General features: G+C 40.6%; 1 protein-coding gene across 1 annotated transcript in view; it reads right to left on the bottom strand.

Annotated features, from left to right (window-relative positions):
• TOP1 (DNA topoisomerase I) overlaps positions 1-15,079 on the bottom strand; it is a 97,740-nt gene that overhangs the window by 26,629 nt on the left and 56,032 nt on the right. Inside the window, exons 8-10 of the mRNA XM_004746432.3 lie at positions 12,209-12,321; positions 4,487-4,602; positions 34-155 (exon numbers count right to left, since the gene is read on the bottom strand). Of these exons, the coding sequence (XP_004746489.1) occupies positions 34-155; positions 4,487-4,602; positions 12,209-12,321 (351 nt within the window). The remainder of the gene's footprint in view (positions 1-33; positions 156-4,486; positions 4,603-12,208; positions 12,322-15,079) is intronic.

Here is a 15,079-nt window from a genome sequence, read left to right as displayed (position 1 = left end):
GGTGCTAGGATATTAATACATGGGCTACAATACCTTTCTCCAGTCTTTAAAGAAATTTTTCCTAAATATTTCCTTAGTAGTATATTCATGGTCGAGCATTTTTGCAAAGAAGGTAGCCACTTCTTCTGCTTTGGGGCTCAGCTTCATGACTTTACCTAGAGGAAAAAGCGGTTCCAAAAATTGAGGTGTGTAATTCATGTTTTGTGTATAAATACTGAACTCTGAAGAAGTCTTCTAACTGATGGTTTACCTTCCCAAGGTATACAAAGGTCTGGTGACACATGGTAACAACAACAATGACAATACACTGATTTAGATCTAGTTGTAAATTCTCCTTCTCTTTAGCAGATATTTACCTGGGTCATTCTCTGGAGACTATGCCAGTAAACTGTTCCCAGGTGCCTGCTCAGGACAGGGATGAGCTGGGGGAGGCCCAGCCACTCTTCCTTTTCCTTTCAGCAAGCAGGGTCCTTTACACCTCTTCAATGGTTTTTAAAAATCAAATCCTCAGAGGGACTCCTGCCACTGCTAAGCTAAGCAGCCTCTGTTCAAGAAGGGGAGGGATAGGGCAGGGAGTGGAAGAAAGGAATTGTGGGGAAAAGAAATAGGCATCTTTCTTCTTTAAAGTTAGGTGGGTGGAATATGAATAAAATAATATAGATCCATAGCAGGCAAGCCCAGATATCCCACATAAGAAAATCTAAGTAAGACCTTCCTCTAAAACCTCTGTACTCAAAGTGTGGTTCACAGACCAGCAGCACTGGCATCACGTGGGAGTTCTGTTAGAAATGCAAGTCTCTGGGGCACCTGAATACTGCACGTGACTCTCAGTTTCAGCTCAGGTCGTGATCTCTGGGTCATGAGAACAAGTCCTGCCTTCGGCTCCATGCTCAGCAGGAAGTCTGCTTAAGACTTGCCACTGCCCCTCCCCACCATGCTCTCAGTCTCTCAAATAAATGAACGAACAAATAAATCTTAAAAAAGGAAAGAAAGAAAGAAAGAAAGAAAGAAAAATGCAGACTCTCAGGCCCCACCCCAGATCTACAGATTCAGCAAGTGCATTTTAAGAGACCTCCAGGTGGCCCGGGTGCATAGTAGAGTTTGAGATGATTGCTCTGGAACACAGGCACTATGAGGTTGCCTCTTTCAGGGAAGTAAGACTTATTCAGAGCATGAGGGATGACTGGGGTTCTTAGTAGTGTGGACGTGTAAATAAAAGCTGTTCTAAAGGAATCCTGATGTTACACAATAAAAACTGCTAACTTGTAAAATAAATCGAAGGAGGCCTAGGGGTTTTGTGTATACCTAACAAGTAATAAAGCAATAAAGGAAAGTACTTGGGGAGTTTAATGTACTTTTCAAATACAGTATTTTTAACAAGTACTCTTAGGGCCAATTTCCATTTTTTTTTTCTTTGACTCTCCAATTTTGCAACACTATACGGAACTAATCCATGGCACAATAGTTTGTTCCTAAAATGAGGTTAAACACCATTCCACTGCCTATTATATAGGTACTAATGATTCACAAGGATTTTCACTTTCATTATAGAAAACTAACACTTAACCAGAAATCCACTCATTTCCAAACTCAGAACACACCTCATTTTATGATGGTTGGGAAGGTATCATCTGTAATTGCAGGGATGAAAGGAACTGTGGCACAAAATTGAAATTGTCAGGACAGACAAGAACCTGCTTGAAATCCGTAACCCAAATGGCCAACAGGTGGCGCCACTTTCCCCTTTCAAATCACCGCATAAGCTCCTGCCTTTCCAAGAAGACACTTGAGGGAGGGATAGGGTTATTAGCTTTCAGGGGCTTCCTGCACTTCTTTGGATCTCCCCAACTCAGGTCTGGACTAAAGTTGCCAGTAAAGTTGTAACATGCTTCTAATATAAAGGAAAACATTTAAATGACTAAAAATAAATGAAATAAAAGGCAAGAAATAATTAAACTGTTCTTGGGTCTGTTTGGCATAAACTGGTATCCACACATATTTGAAAAACAAAAAAATGGAGACTCTTTGGGCAATGTTACTGAATTCTGTACTGACAGAGGAAGAAACTTTGATGCCGGTTTTAGATGAGCCTTCAAAAGAGGAAATGACAGCTCCCCAGCAGCAGAGTGGTGGGAGGATGACTTGAAGGTTCCTGGCAGTGGGAGCACTTTGTGGAAAAGGCTGAGCTCCAGGAAGAAGAAACTGCTGAGTCAGAGCTGAAAACTAGAGGTTCTCAGCAAAGGCAAGTCACTGCTTCAGCCGGCCTATGCCCTACCTCCCTGGCAGGTCCAAAGGAGTCTGAGAACTCTCTTCCCTAGAGAATAGGCAGGACTACAATATTGATTCGGACTAATAATTCTAATACAACATCCTGACTTATTACAGAGTGGGAGTTTACAATCAAAGGGAAGAAATCCCAGCCAGAAATCCAAATGAGAAAATGATAGCTGGAGCTCCTATAATGGAGGACTGGGCAGGAATGGAGGAAGGGACCACAGTGACCAGTGATCCCTGGGGTTCAGGCCTTGGCTTCTCGTCTTGAAAAGAGAAACCCAGGCGCCTGGGTGGCTCAGTGGGTTAAAGCCTCTGCCTTCGGTTCAGGTCGTGATCTCAGGGTCCTGGGATCGAGCCCCGCATCGGGCTCTCTGCTCAGCAGGGAGCCTGCTTCCCCCTCTCTCTCTGCCTGCTTCTCTGCCTACTCATGATCTCTGTCAAATAAATAAATAAAATCTTTAAAAAGAAAAGAAAAGAGAAACCCGGGGACACCTGGGTGGCTCAGTTGGTTAGGTGTCTGACTCTTGGTTTCAGCCCAGATCGTGGTCTTAGAGTCATGAGAATTGAGCCCTGCGTCAGACTCTGCACTCAGTGTGAAGTTTGCCAGGGACTCTTTGCCCCTTTCCTCTTCTCTCACTCTAAAGCAAATAAAAATCTTAAAAAAAAAAAAAAATAGAGAGAGGGATAGAGAGAGAGAGAGAACCCAGAGATACAGAATCTAGCTTTCTTTCAACTCACTCTGAATCTCAAAGTGGGGCTTTACTAGTTGAGCTTTCTAAAGCTCTTGGTAAGACCAGACTTGAGCTACAGAATACACCGATTTTCAGGATTGTCTTCGTCAAGGTTCTAGGCTCTTTTTCCTCATCAGAGTTTGGCTGTGGAGTCATATTTGAGCATCTCCAGGAATGACCAACTATAAGAGCTAATAGATTTCTGTCCTGTGTGCTCTGGTAAACTTTAGTCAGAATGTTTATCTGATGTAACCATTTGTCACTGAGGACACATGATCAGGGATTAGTCAATATTGTCCACTGCTGGGTCTTAATGTGTAACACAGGGACACTGAATAAACTGTGTTTTAAAAAATGAATTCCAGCTTGGCAAGTCTGACATGTCCCCTTGCAACACCCAGCCTTCCAGTATAAACTACTACCTTTATCTGTAAGTATCTGTGGCCCTAAGGTCCCTGCTATTGGATAAAGAGATGCACCAGAACTCTCAACTGCTGACAACTGATGCCTCTCCCAGCACTTTTCCTGCCCAGTATTTCTCAAAGTTTGGTCAGCAAACCACTTTGTTTAAAAGCACCCAACACTATTATTCTACATCTATTAAATGAGCCCAGATCTACCTGGTGAATCTTAAGCACATACGGGTTTGAGGGGAAAATGTTCTAGCCCCTTCTGGATAGAACTCTTGGAATGAAGGAAGTCAGTTGAGCATTCCCATCTGCATAGTGCTACACATAGTGCTACACTGCAAACAGAAGGAGTGTCAGAGATAGACTCTTTTTTCCCCCCAAAGACAGACTCTTAAATTCTTCTACTCAAGGACAGAAACACCAATGGTAGTTGGTATTAGACAGACTCTTAAATTCTTCTACTCAAGGACAGAAATACCAATGGTAGTTAATGGACAATTCTGAGTGTTCTAAGAGAACCAGGCAGAACACTTCTTCACAGCAGCTCATAAAATTTGACTGCACATAACGGCATAGTGTTGTGCTACATATATAGTTAATGACAGACACTTACCAGCCCTACCTAGAGGCTGATGGCTAATTAATCTTCAACTAAATACTAGTACTATTTTGTCATCATGAAAAGCTTGTCAGCTTACACTGTATCACTAAAGTAAAATACTACTATACAAGTACAGCTTTTCTAATAAGTCTTACAAAGAGTAGCTCCTCACAAATGAAGTTCAGATAAAAACATTTAACTTTGGGGAATCAAGTGCTGTGACCTATGTAGATGGACATTTTGGGGACCATGTAGTTGAGACATTAACAGCCTCTTTCTCAAGGCACTTCTTCATCACCAAATGGGCCTTTAGGATTTAAGTAAGACCCTTCCCCCAAACCAAACAAGGACAATAAAACAAAATGAAATAAGCAAAAAGGATTATATAGCACAAGGTCCTTCTCATTTTCTATTCCTAAATAGAAGCAGACTCTTTTCTTGGCCAAGAATTAGGCAACCTTCGAACTCACCATCATAGTAAAACTTGACAGTCTCTGGAAGAGGCTCATATGGTGGAGCAAATACAGGGCCTTTATGTTCCAGGAATTTCCACTTGATTCCTTCAGGGTAGCGCTCTTCTTCCCACCTTTAAACGACAGAGCATAACCTCATTTAGTGATCACCTAATACGGAAATTATCACCTAATAAAAGCCCAAATAACTAATCTGCTCAATTGACTGATGCTCAAGGATAACTTTGGGCCCCGCATTCAAGGCCTGGATCAATATAACCATTATTCTTCACTTTGAAAAAGCCAGCACTCACAACAAATACAGTGAAATACTCAGGTGAACACAGGAAAACACAGTTCAACAGTTCAGTTTTAAGACTGAGTACAAGGGATCCCCACTCAAGGAGCTTGGCAACTGGAGGATATGGAAATGCAAACAGTTGTTTTACCACAGTGGTACACATAGCAGAGGTATTACTTAGCTGTTGATACACAGAAAAAGGCCTCCTGGGAAGGAGGTGGCAGGTGAAGGTAGAGGGAAAAACAACTCTGTAAGAAAGTACATAATACAACAGAAGACTGGGAAATAATAGTTTGGTTGGGGTATACTGAGGTCAAGGTATTTATGGGTTAGCTAGCGCTGTATAGGAGACCCTGACAAGTGAATGTAAAGTTTAGTGGAAACAGCTTTTAAAAAACCTTTTTACCAAAAACTAAAAAATAAAGACGAAATAAAAAGCCTTTTTACTTTAAAAATGGTTAGACATACAGAAAAACAAATATAAAAGGAATACCAAATACCCATCACTTACATTCAACAACTGTTAATATTATGCTAAGTTTCCTATCTTCTGCTGAACCAGCAATGTACTTTGCAGATATGACACCTCACCTCTAAATAGTTCAGCAAACATTTCCATAAAAATAAGGCTGTCACAAAACCACAATACTATTATCACATCTAACAAAATTAGCATCTAATACCTAGACCATACTAAAAACTTCCCAATTATATTCAAAATTTTAAAAAAGATTTTATTTGTCAGAGAGAGAGAGCAAGCGCATGCACACCTGTGCACAAGCAGGCAGAGGTGGAGAGAAAAGGAGGCTCCCCGCTGAGCAAGGAGCCCGATCCAGGACTCGATCCCAGGACTCTGATCATTACCTGAGCCGAAGGCAGTGGCTTAACTGACTGAGCCACCCAGGGTCCCCAAAATGTGTTTTATAGGCCAGAATACTATTAAGGATCATGCACTGCAACTGGCTGATGTCTCGAAGTCTGTCCTTTTTTGGAATTAGACATAGCTTCTCACCATCACCACCATTTTGTTTGAGACAGTCAGTTGTCTTAACAGATGGAATATTTTAAAACTTCACAGATTTTGGGGGTGTCTGGGTGGCTCAGTGGGTTAAAGCCTCTGCCTTCGGCTCAGGTCATGATCCCAGGGTCCCGGGATCGAGCCCTACATTGGGGTCTCTGCTTAGCACGGAGCCTGCTTCCTCCTCTCTCTCTGCCTGCCTCTCTGCCTAGTTGTGATCGCTGTCTGTCAAATAAATTCTTTAAAAACAAACAAACAAAAAACTTCACAGATTTTAATCTTCACTATTTCTACTTTAAAACTAAAAGCCCTAAAGTTCTACAGAATCCTTATAAAGGCTAATTATGCATATTCTATTACTTCTGATCATCTTTTAACTCCAGCATTTTTTTCTAACTCCAATGTTTTAAACAAAGTTTAGAAACATTAAATAAAAATTATACACATCAAACTGCTATAATAAGAGCATCACTAAAAAAATCAAAGTCAACACAGACGGTCAAGTGATTTTTGACAAGGATCCAAGAGCATTCAATGGAGCAAGGAAATCTCTCCAACAAATGGTGTTGGGAAAACTAGATGAATGAAGAAGAAACTGGCAGAAGAATGAATTTGGCCCCTTACCTTATACTCTCTCTATCAAATAAATAAATAAAAATCTTTAAAAAAAAAAAATTAAAAAAAAAAGAAAAACAAGCACTCAGACATCAAAATGACTCCTCTACAACAGGCTTATGAGTTCAAGGCAGTTATGCATTTGACAGTAAAACAGACTTGAAAAGGGGAAGGTGGAACCAAGGACAGTTTCTCTGGTTTGAGAAGAGGATCAATCCATATCCCAAAAATACCTTAGCACTATGACTGACTTTTTATTTGTGAGTCCTGGTCTTTGAACACTAATTCCTTACATTATAACCTTAACTCCTTACAGCATTTTGCCTTTGCTAAAAGAAACTGAAACCTCTAGTTAAAAGTCACCTAACACCAGCAAGAAATTTCCCAATTTCTAGGTCTTTTTTGTGAAGAACAAACACGGGACTTCTAACAGGTCAGCCCTGATTTTAAAAAAAAGTATATTTAACTCAAGGCAGACCTGAACCTCCCAGCACACCTATAATGGGTAACACTTAAATACAGGGGGATCTCAGTTAATTAAGTTTTCCCACAGGCCTGAGGATACCAGCACCACTTGTAACATTGTCTCTATGGGGAAAATGTGATACAATAAAGAAACCCAGAGGGGATCTGAACCATTTTCCCTTCTTCACAATTACCAAAGAAGAGATAAAGATCAAAGTTTTGCTGGTTTCTTTTTGGCAACATTAACAAATCTTTAGACTTTGGAGAAAGCAAAAAGTCTGCATGTTTGCCAAACTGATGAAGTATGTCTTTCAGTGGGAGAGCAAGAGGAATAATGAAAAAAAGCTGGTACCTGCTCAGTGGCAGTCACTGAGAACTGGACCACTGATTTCAGAGTACAGCAGGCAGCCTACCATGATGGGAAGAAAGGGCAAGCTATCAGCTAAGAGGCTGATAATTTTTGTTTTCTACTTACAAAAACTTACAGTGTGCCATCAAGCAATGTGCTTAAGGAAAGCACAAAATTTAACAATCAGACTTAAGGACGGCATGCACTGGAGGCTGTAGAAAAACTGCTTACCCGCATACCAATCATCTTTACTTGAAGACTAACCAATCCCACTTAAACCAAAATAAAATAAAAATCAAAGGTTAAGGTCTCTCAGAATTAATGTGTGGCAACACTGATAAGGATTTCAACCACAGAAGCAAAATTAGGTTTTTAGGCCCTTTCAGAGTATTTAATTCCATACAAGGCAAGACCAGGGTAAGAGTGTATCTGCTACAGAATCCAAGGAGAGCCAAGGCTCCAAAGGAAGGGGGAAGACAGTAGGGAGCTAGTGATGATAAGGGAATGATCTTGTTCATTCAATGAACACTTATTGAGCACCCACAATAGAACTCTGACTTATAAAAGACTAATGAATTACTAATCCACCATTCTCATAACTCCTAACAACCCCTAATTTCCATAATTGTTTCATTTTATCTTAGGGTGGCTAGGTGCCTCAGTCAGTTAAGCATCTTGATTTTGGCTTAAGGTCAGGATCTCAGGGTCATGAGATGGAGCCCCATGACAGGCTCCTTGCTGGGCATGGAACCTGCTTAAGATTCTCACTGTTGGTGGGAATGCAAATTGGTGCAGCCTCTTTGGAGAACAGTGTGGAGATTCCTCAAGAAATTAAAAATAGAGCTTCCCTATGACCCTGCAATTGCACTACTGGGTATTTACCCCAAAGATACAAATGTAGTGAAAAGAAGGGCCATCTGTACCCCAATGTTTATAGCAGCAATGGCCACAGTTGCCCAACTGTGGAAAGAACCAAGATGCCCTTCAACGGACGAATGGATAAGGAAGATGTGGTCCATATACAGTATGGAGTATTATGCCTCCATCAGAAAGGACGAATACCCATATTTTGTAGCAACATGGACGAGACTGGAGGAGATTATGCTGAGTGAAATAAGTCAAGCAGAGAGAGTCAATTATCATATGGTTTCACTTATTTGTGGAGCATAACAAATAGCATGGTGGACATGGGGAGTTAGGAGAAGGGAGTTGGGGGAAATTGGAAGGGGAGGTGAACCATGAGAGACTATGGACTGAAAAACAATCTGAGGGGTTTTTAAGTGGTAGGGAGGTGGGAGCTTGGGGGAACCAGGTGGCAGGTATTAGAGAGGGCACGGATTGCATGGAGCACTGGGTGTGGTAAAAAAACAATGAATACTGTTATGCTGAAAATAAATTAAAAAAAAAAAAAAAGATTCTCTCTCGCCTTCTGGTTTTGCTCTTCCCTTCTTTATTTCTCAAAAAAAGGGGGTCGCCTGGGTGGCTCAGTGGGTTAAATCCTCTGCCTTTGGTTCAGGTCAAGATCCCAGGGTCCTGGGATCAAGCCCTGCATCAGGCTCTCTGCTCAGTAGGGAGACTGCTTCCTCCTCTCTCTCTGCCTGCCTCTCTGCCTACTTGTGATCTGTCAAATAAATAAATAAGATCTTAAAAAAAAAAAAAAGGTCGGGGGGTATTTCATTTTATCATCAAAAACTGTTTTAGGGGTGCCTGTGTGGCTCAGATGGTTGAGTATGTGACTTCTTGATTTCAGTTTAGGCCACAATCTCAGGGTTGTGAGATCGGGCCTCGTGTCAGGCTCTGCTCAGTGGGGGCCTGCTTGAGATTCTCTCCTTCCCTCGCCCCTGCCTCTCTCTCTACAAATAAAATCTTTTTTTAAAGAAAAATGTTTTTAAAGATTTTATTTATGTGAGAGAGAGAATAAGGGAGACCATGAGAGAGGAGAAGGTCAGAGGGAAAAGCAGACTCCCTGAGGAGCCAGGAGCCTGATGTGGGACTCTGGGATCATGACCTGAGTCGAAGGCAGCGGCTTAAACAACTGAGCCACCCAGGTACCCTAAAAATTGTTTTTAATAAAGATGAATATTTGGGATGCCTGGGTGGCTCAGTTGATTAAGTGGCTGCCTTCGGCTCAGTCATGATCCCAGCGTCCTGTGATCAAGTCTTGCATAGGGCTCCTTGCTCCACAGGGAGCCTGCTTCTCCCTCTGCCTCTCTTGCCACTCTGCCTGCCTATACTCACTCTGTCTCTGACAAATAAATAAATAAAATCTTAAATAATAATAAAGGTGAATATCTATCTCTGAAAAACTTTGATCAGTTCCAAATTTAAAAAGGAGAGGGAAAAAAAGAAGAATAAAAAAAAAAAACACACTTATCCTTTTGTTTCCTGGTTCTGGCTTTGGAAAGGCCCAGAATTCCTTTGCTCTGTGATTTTTCTTTTCCATACTTTCATTTTAACCCCTTATATGTTCACACCAACAATGCCAATTACACAGCTGTGCTGGGCATTTCTGCCACTATAGCTCTGCTGCTCTCAGACACCTCCCTGGTCACACTTATCTCTGCCTTTGCCTTAAGCGTGCTGTGCTAGGGAGATTACTATTCTAAATGATAAGAGCCATAGAGTAAACACATACAAATGGGTCTGGAACACTACATAACAAACTATGAAAAGTGGTTACCTCAAAGCTAAGAAAGGAAAAATGGGAATCAGGGAAAGAAATTATTTTTTTCTAACTTACACATCTCTGGATCATTTGACTCTCTTCAACACAACTACAAATCATGTATAATTGGTAGAGTAGTTAAATCATACAAAGTTTTAAGAAGTACCAGTATTAAAAATACTTAATTTCGGGGCACCTGGGTGGCTCAGTGGGTTAAAGCCTCTGCCTTTGGCTCAGTTCCTGATGGGATTGAGCCCCGCATCGGGCTCTCTGCTCCGCGGGGAGACTGCTTCCCCCTCTCTCTCTGCCTGTCTCTCTGCCTACCTGTGATCTCTGTCAAATAAATGAATAAAATCTTAAAAAAAAAAAAAAACTTTCACAATTTGGAATTTCACAATTCCAAACACCAAAATTTGTTAAATAAAAAAATCAAAATTTCCCACCTAAACACACATCTCAAAAGTAATCTGCTATTGCTATTCTCCTCTAGAAAAGACTGAATCTTTACTCCCAGTGAGGCCACCGGTTTTCTCAGACACAATCCTAGACATTCTGATACTCATTAATGTTTCCTAATTAGAGATTCATCATTCAAAAAGATTCATCATTCATCATTTTCTTGGAATTTTTCTTTGCCCATATTTTAAGATGTTTACTGATCACTTTTGTAAGACTGTTTCCTTCATTTTATTTTATTTATTTATTTTTTTTAAAGATTTTATTTATTTATTTGACAGAAATCACAAGTAGATGGAGAGGCAGGCAGAGAGAGAGAGGGAAGCAGGCTCCCCGCTGAGCAGAGAGCCCAATGCGGGACTCAATCCCAGGACCCCGAGATCATGACCTGAGCCGAAGGCAGCGGCTTAACCCACTGAGCCACCCAGGCGCCCCTCCTTCATTTTAAAAAGAGCTTTTTCACATTAAGAATCTTAGCCCTTTGTAGTGTAAATATTCCCCCCCCTTTTAAATTAATTTTTTATTTTTTAATAAACATATATTTTTATCCCGAGGGGTACAGGTCTGTGAATCGCCAGGTTTACACACTTCACAGCACTCACCAAAGCACATACCCTCCCCAATGTCCATAACCCCACCCCCCTTCGCCCAACCCCCCTCCCCCCAGCAACCCTCAGTTTGTTTTGTGAGATTAAGAGTCACTTATGGTTTGTCCTTTTAATGGCATGAGTTTGTTTGCCATATACAACATTTTAATTTCTTTTTTTTTTTATTAACAACATTTTAATTTTGATTTACCAATGTTGTAAACCTTTTCCTTATGGCTCTGGTGGTATGTCCTTCCTCAAGAGATCTTCATTACTCTACAATTTAAAAATATTTATCGAGATTTTCTTGTGGAGGTTTTTGGTTTTTTTTGTTTGTTTGTTTTTTTTAATGAATAGGTAGTTTCCTGAACATGATTTATAAAATACTCCATCTTTTCCCTATCATTTTAAAAATTGTGTCCCTCCCATTTTATTTTTTTATTAAAATATAATGTATTATTTGCTTCAGGGGTCCAGGTCAATGAATTAGCAGTCTTACACAATTCATAGCACTCACCATAGCACATGCCCTCCCCAATGTCCATAACCCAGCCATCCCGTGCAACCCCAACCCCCCAGCAACCCTCAGTGTGTTTCCTGAGATTAAGAGTCTCTTATGGTTTGTCTCTCTCCCTGGTCCCATCTTGTTTCATTTGCTCCCTCCCTACTCACCTAGACCCCCTGCCCTGCCTCTCAAATTCCTCATACCAGAGCAATTGTATGAAAACTGCCCTTCCCTGAATGACTTATTTCACTTAGCAAAATACCATCTAGTTCCATCCACATCGTTGCAAATGGCAGGAATTTGCAGGCAGGGGTGTGGTTGACGGCTGCATAGTATTCCATCATTCATATATATATATATATATATATATATATATATATATATATAATGACACAGACACATACACACACACCCCCACATCTTCTTTATCCATTCATCCACTGATGGACATCTAGGTTCTTTCCATAGTTCGGCTACTGTTGTTCCTATCATTTTAAATGCAACTTTCTTCATATGCCAAATCCCTACACACAGTCTACTTTCATAGTTCATTCTGTTCAACAGGGTGGAACCTCGTTTTTAGATTCAATAAGCTGAAAGCTAGTTAGCCTTCTCACTAGGATCTGGAAAACTTATTTCAGAATGTTGATATTTGGAGTTTTTTTTTAAGTACTTCCCTCCTCCTCCAAACATCAGGCTATTAAATTTTAGTAACACTCTTGCTTAATTAGGCTGTGGAATCCGAGAGCTGACATTGTAATCCAGTGCTGCAATGTTACCATTTCCACTTCTGCTCCTCTTCTTTCTTCGGCTTCTTTTTCTTGCTATCTGGTTCAGGAACTTTTTTATCTTTATCTTTATCTTTATTCTTGGGTTTTTTCAATTTACCATCCTACAAAGAAACATGGTAAGAAAGCACTTAAGTAAGTACCAACCACATTTTAAAAGTAGTTTTGAAGAACCATTAAGAAGTAAAACTGGAATCACAGAATATTAAAACTGGAGTTCTTAAAATCTAATGCTCTCAAATTTGATAGAGTGAAAATTTATTGGTCTCTTTCTCTAGGGCAGTATTTCCCCAAACTCCCTGACAAATGATTACCTGACAAAGTAGTTAAAAACACTCATTTTGCATGGCAAGAGCCTGGGAAATTCTATATTTTTTTTACCCTCAGAGGAATGCTTGGGAAAGCACTGCCACGGAGAGTCATCCCAGTTATTATCCCCACCTGTTTTCAAATTCTACTCATCTTCAAACACCATCTTCAAAATCCTCCTCAAACACCATCCAATAATAGGAATAGGAGATACTGTATTTAAATAATATGTAACTTGAAAGGAAATTCCTGATTGAATCTGAGAGGGGCTGTGGGAGAACACCACCTTATCCCTGGTTGCTTGCATACACAAAGTCAGGAAGCAGTAAACAAGTGTTAAGGGGTTCTAAAATAATAACCAATTCCTATGAAAGGATTTCTCTACAGCTCTTCTTTGAACTATGACCTCACATGAGCTGTCACTGTGGCACAAATATAAACAAATATAATTTGGTAACAACAGGAAATAAGTCTCAAAACACAAACATCCAGACAAAAATGTGCAATTTGACAAGTGGGGTCCTGCTCCACAGGATCTAAACTCTTTAAAAGAATATTTTCCTTTGTCTTATCTATCTAAGATCTTTATTCAACGAGTTTTATATAGCTATGAAAAGCAGTTTTTTTTTGTGTGTGTGTGTGTGTGTTTTAAGATTATTTATTTATTTATTTATTTGACAGAGAGAAATCACAAGTAGGCAGAGAGGCAGGCAGAGAGAGAGAGAGGGAAGCAGGCTCCCTGCTGAGCAGAGAGCCCAATGCGGGACTCGATCCCAGGACCCTGAGATCATGACCTGAGCCGAAGGCAGCGGCCCAACCCACTGAGCCACCCAGGCGCCCCTGAAAAGCAGTTTTGAGTCACCTTAAAATCAATTACAGAATGGCAGAGCTTGAAAGACCTTTACAGACCATTTGACTTGACATACCCAGTTATAATCAAGGAAAACTCTGGAATGGAAGTTTGTTCACCTATTCAAGGTCATATAGTTGCTACTGACCATGATGAGAGCCCAGGTTTACCAGAAAAATCACAGCGTGTCTCATGGGAATGACTGGAATATAAAATCATTCTAGGACTACATGATAGGATAGCAATCAAGATAAACTCCGGATTTTAAAGCAAATGATCTTTGGGACAGAAGGAAGGGAAAGCTACAAACACTAGACATATTTTAAAATAGGGATAGAGAACTACAATATGTAAGTATTTTGGGGAGAAGTACTAGAGGATCATATTAATTCGGATAATGTTTACTATTTTGCCTGAAACACAGCACAGGAAAGGGAACTGATTTTCAGTTAAAGACATTCTCTGAACAGCTTCTGAACAGGCATACAGATGGTCCCATCAGGAAACTACTGGCTACACTTTATGTTTTCAAGCCTCAAAATGGGATAATCAGTCGCTGAGAAACTTCAGAACAATTCCCAGAAATGAAAAAAACCACAACCAGTGAATGAGGTTTTAGGACTGTTTGTGCCATCTGGGGTCCCAGCCATAAGAAGACTGTGTATTAATTCTAAGTCTTTCAACCTGCATTTTTTTCCCCCTGCAGGGAGAAGGCTACTGAAAAGATTAAAAAAAAAAAAAGTCAAGTGGTTTTTTTGTTTGTTTGTTTGTTTGTTTTTTAAGATTTTATTTATTTATTTGAGAGAGAGAGACACTGAGAGGGAACATGAACGAGGAGATGGTCAGAGGGAGAAGCAGACTCCCCATGGAGCTGGGAGCCCGATGCGGGACTCAATCCTGGGACGCTGGGATCATGACCTGAGCAGAAGGCAGTCATCCAACCAACTGAGCCACTCAGGCATCCCTCAAGTGTCCTTTTTTCCAAATGGTTTAAAATAGTTATTACTAACTCCTTCCAAATTCACAGAAAGGTTATTATTCAACAACTCAACGAAGGCCTAAAGGCAATATAGAAAGCATGGAAGGCTAAAGTTTTACACTTCTTCACCAACTAGTCTATACTGATCATCTACATAAAAGTGCAGTGACTGCCATAATCCCTCAACATTTGACTCTTCACTCCTTGAGTTGGTGCTCAGAAACCTGACAGACAAAAGCAGACCTGTTGTTAGAAAAACCACAGTTCTCTAAACCTAGCACCTGATCATCTCTCTATGGCTCATCTACTCATTAATATTTTTTTTAAGATTTTATTTATTTAATAGAGTGAGAAAGCACAAGCAGGGGGAATAGCAGAGAGAGAAGGAGAAGCAGGCTCCCTGCTGAGCAGGGAGGCCAACATGGGGCTTGATCGCAGGACCCTGGGGTCATAACCTGAGCTGAAGGCAGACACTCAACTGACTGTGCCACCCAGGGACCCCTTTGTTAATATTCTTAATGTGATTTCATTAAAGGCGCTTCTTAATTTCTGCTTTAAAGAATCAGCAAAGTCACACCGGAGACAGACTAACATGGTGGTTAGTGCACTGGTTCTGGAAACAGAGTGCATGGGATCAAATCCTTACTTAACTACTGAGCAGCTGTGTGACTTCGGGCAAATGATCTCAGCCTCTATACCTCAGAGAATCGATAGTAGCAATATT

This window comes from Mustela putorius, unplaced genomic scaffold, assembly GCF_011764305.1.
Source record: "Mustela putorius furo isolate JIRA1106 unplaced genomic scaffold, ASM1176430v1.1 tig00000743_pilon_pilon_pilon, whole genome shotgun sequence".
NCBI classification, from domain to species: domain Eukaryota; kingdom Metazoa; phylum Chordata; class Mammalia; order Carnivora; family Mustelidae; genus Mustela; species Mustela putorius.
This window is presented reverse-complemented; position numbering and strand designations above follow the sequence as displayed.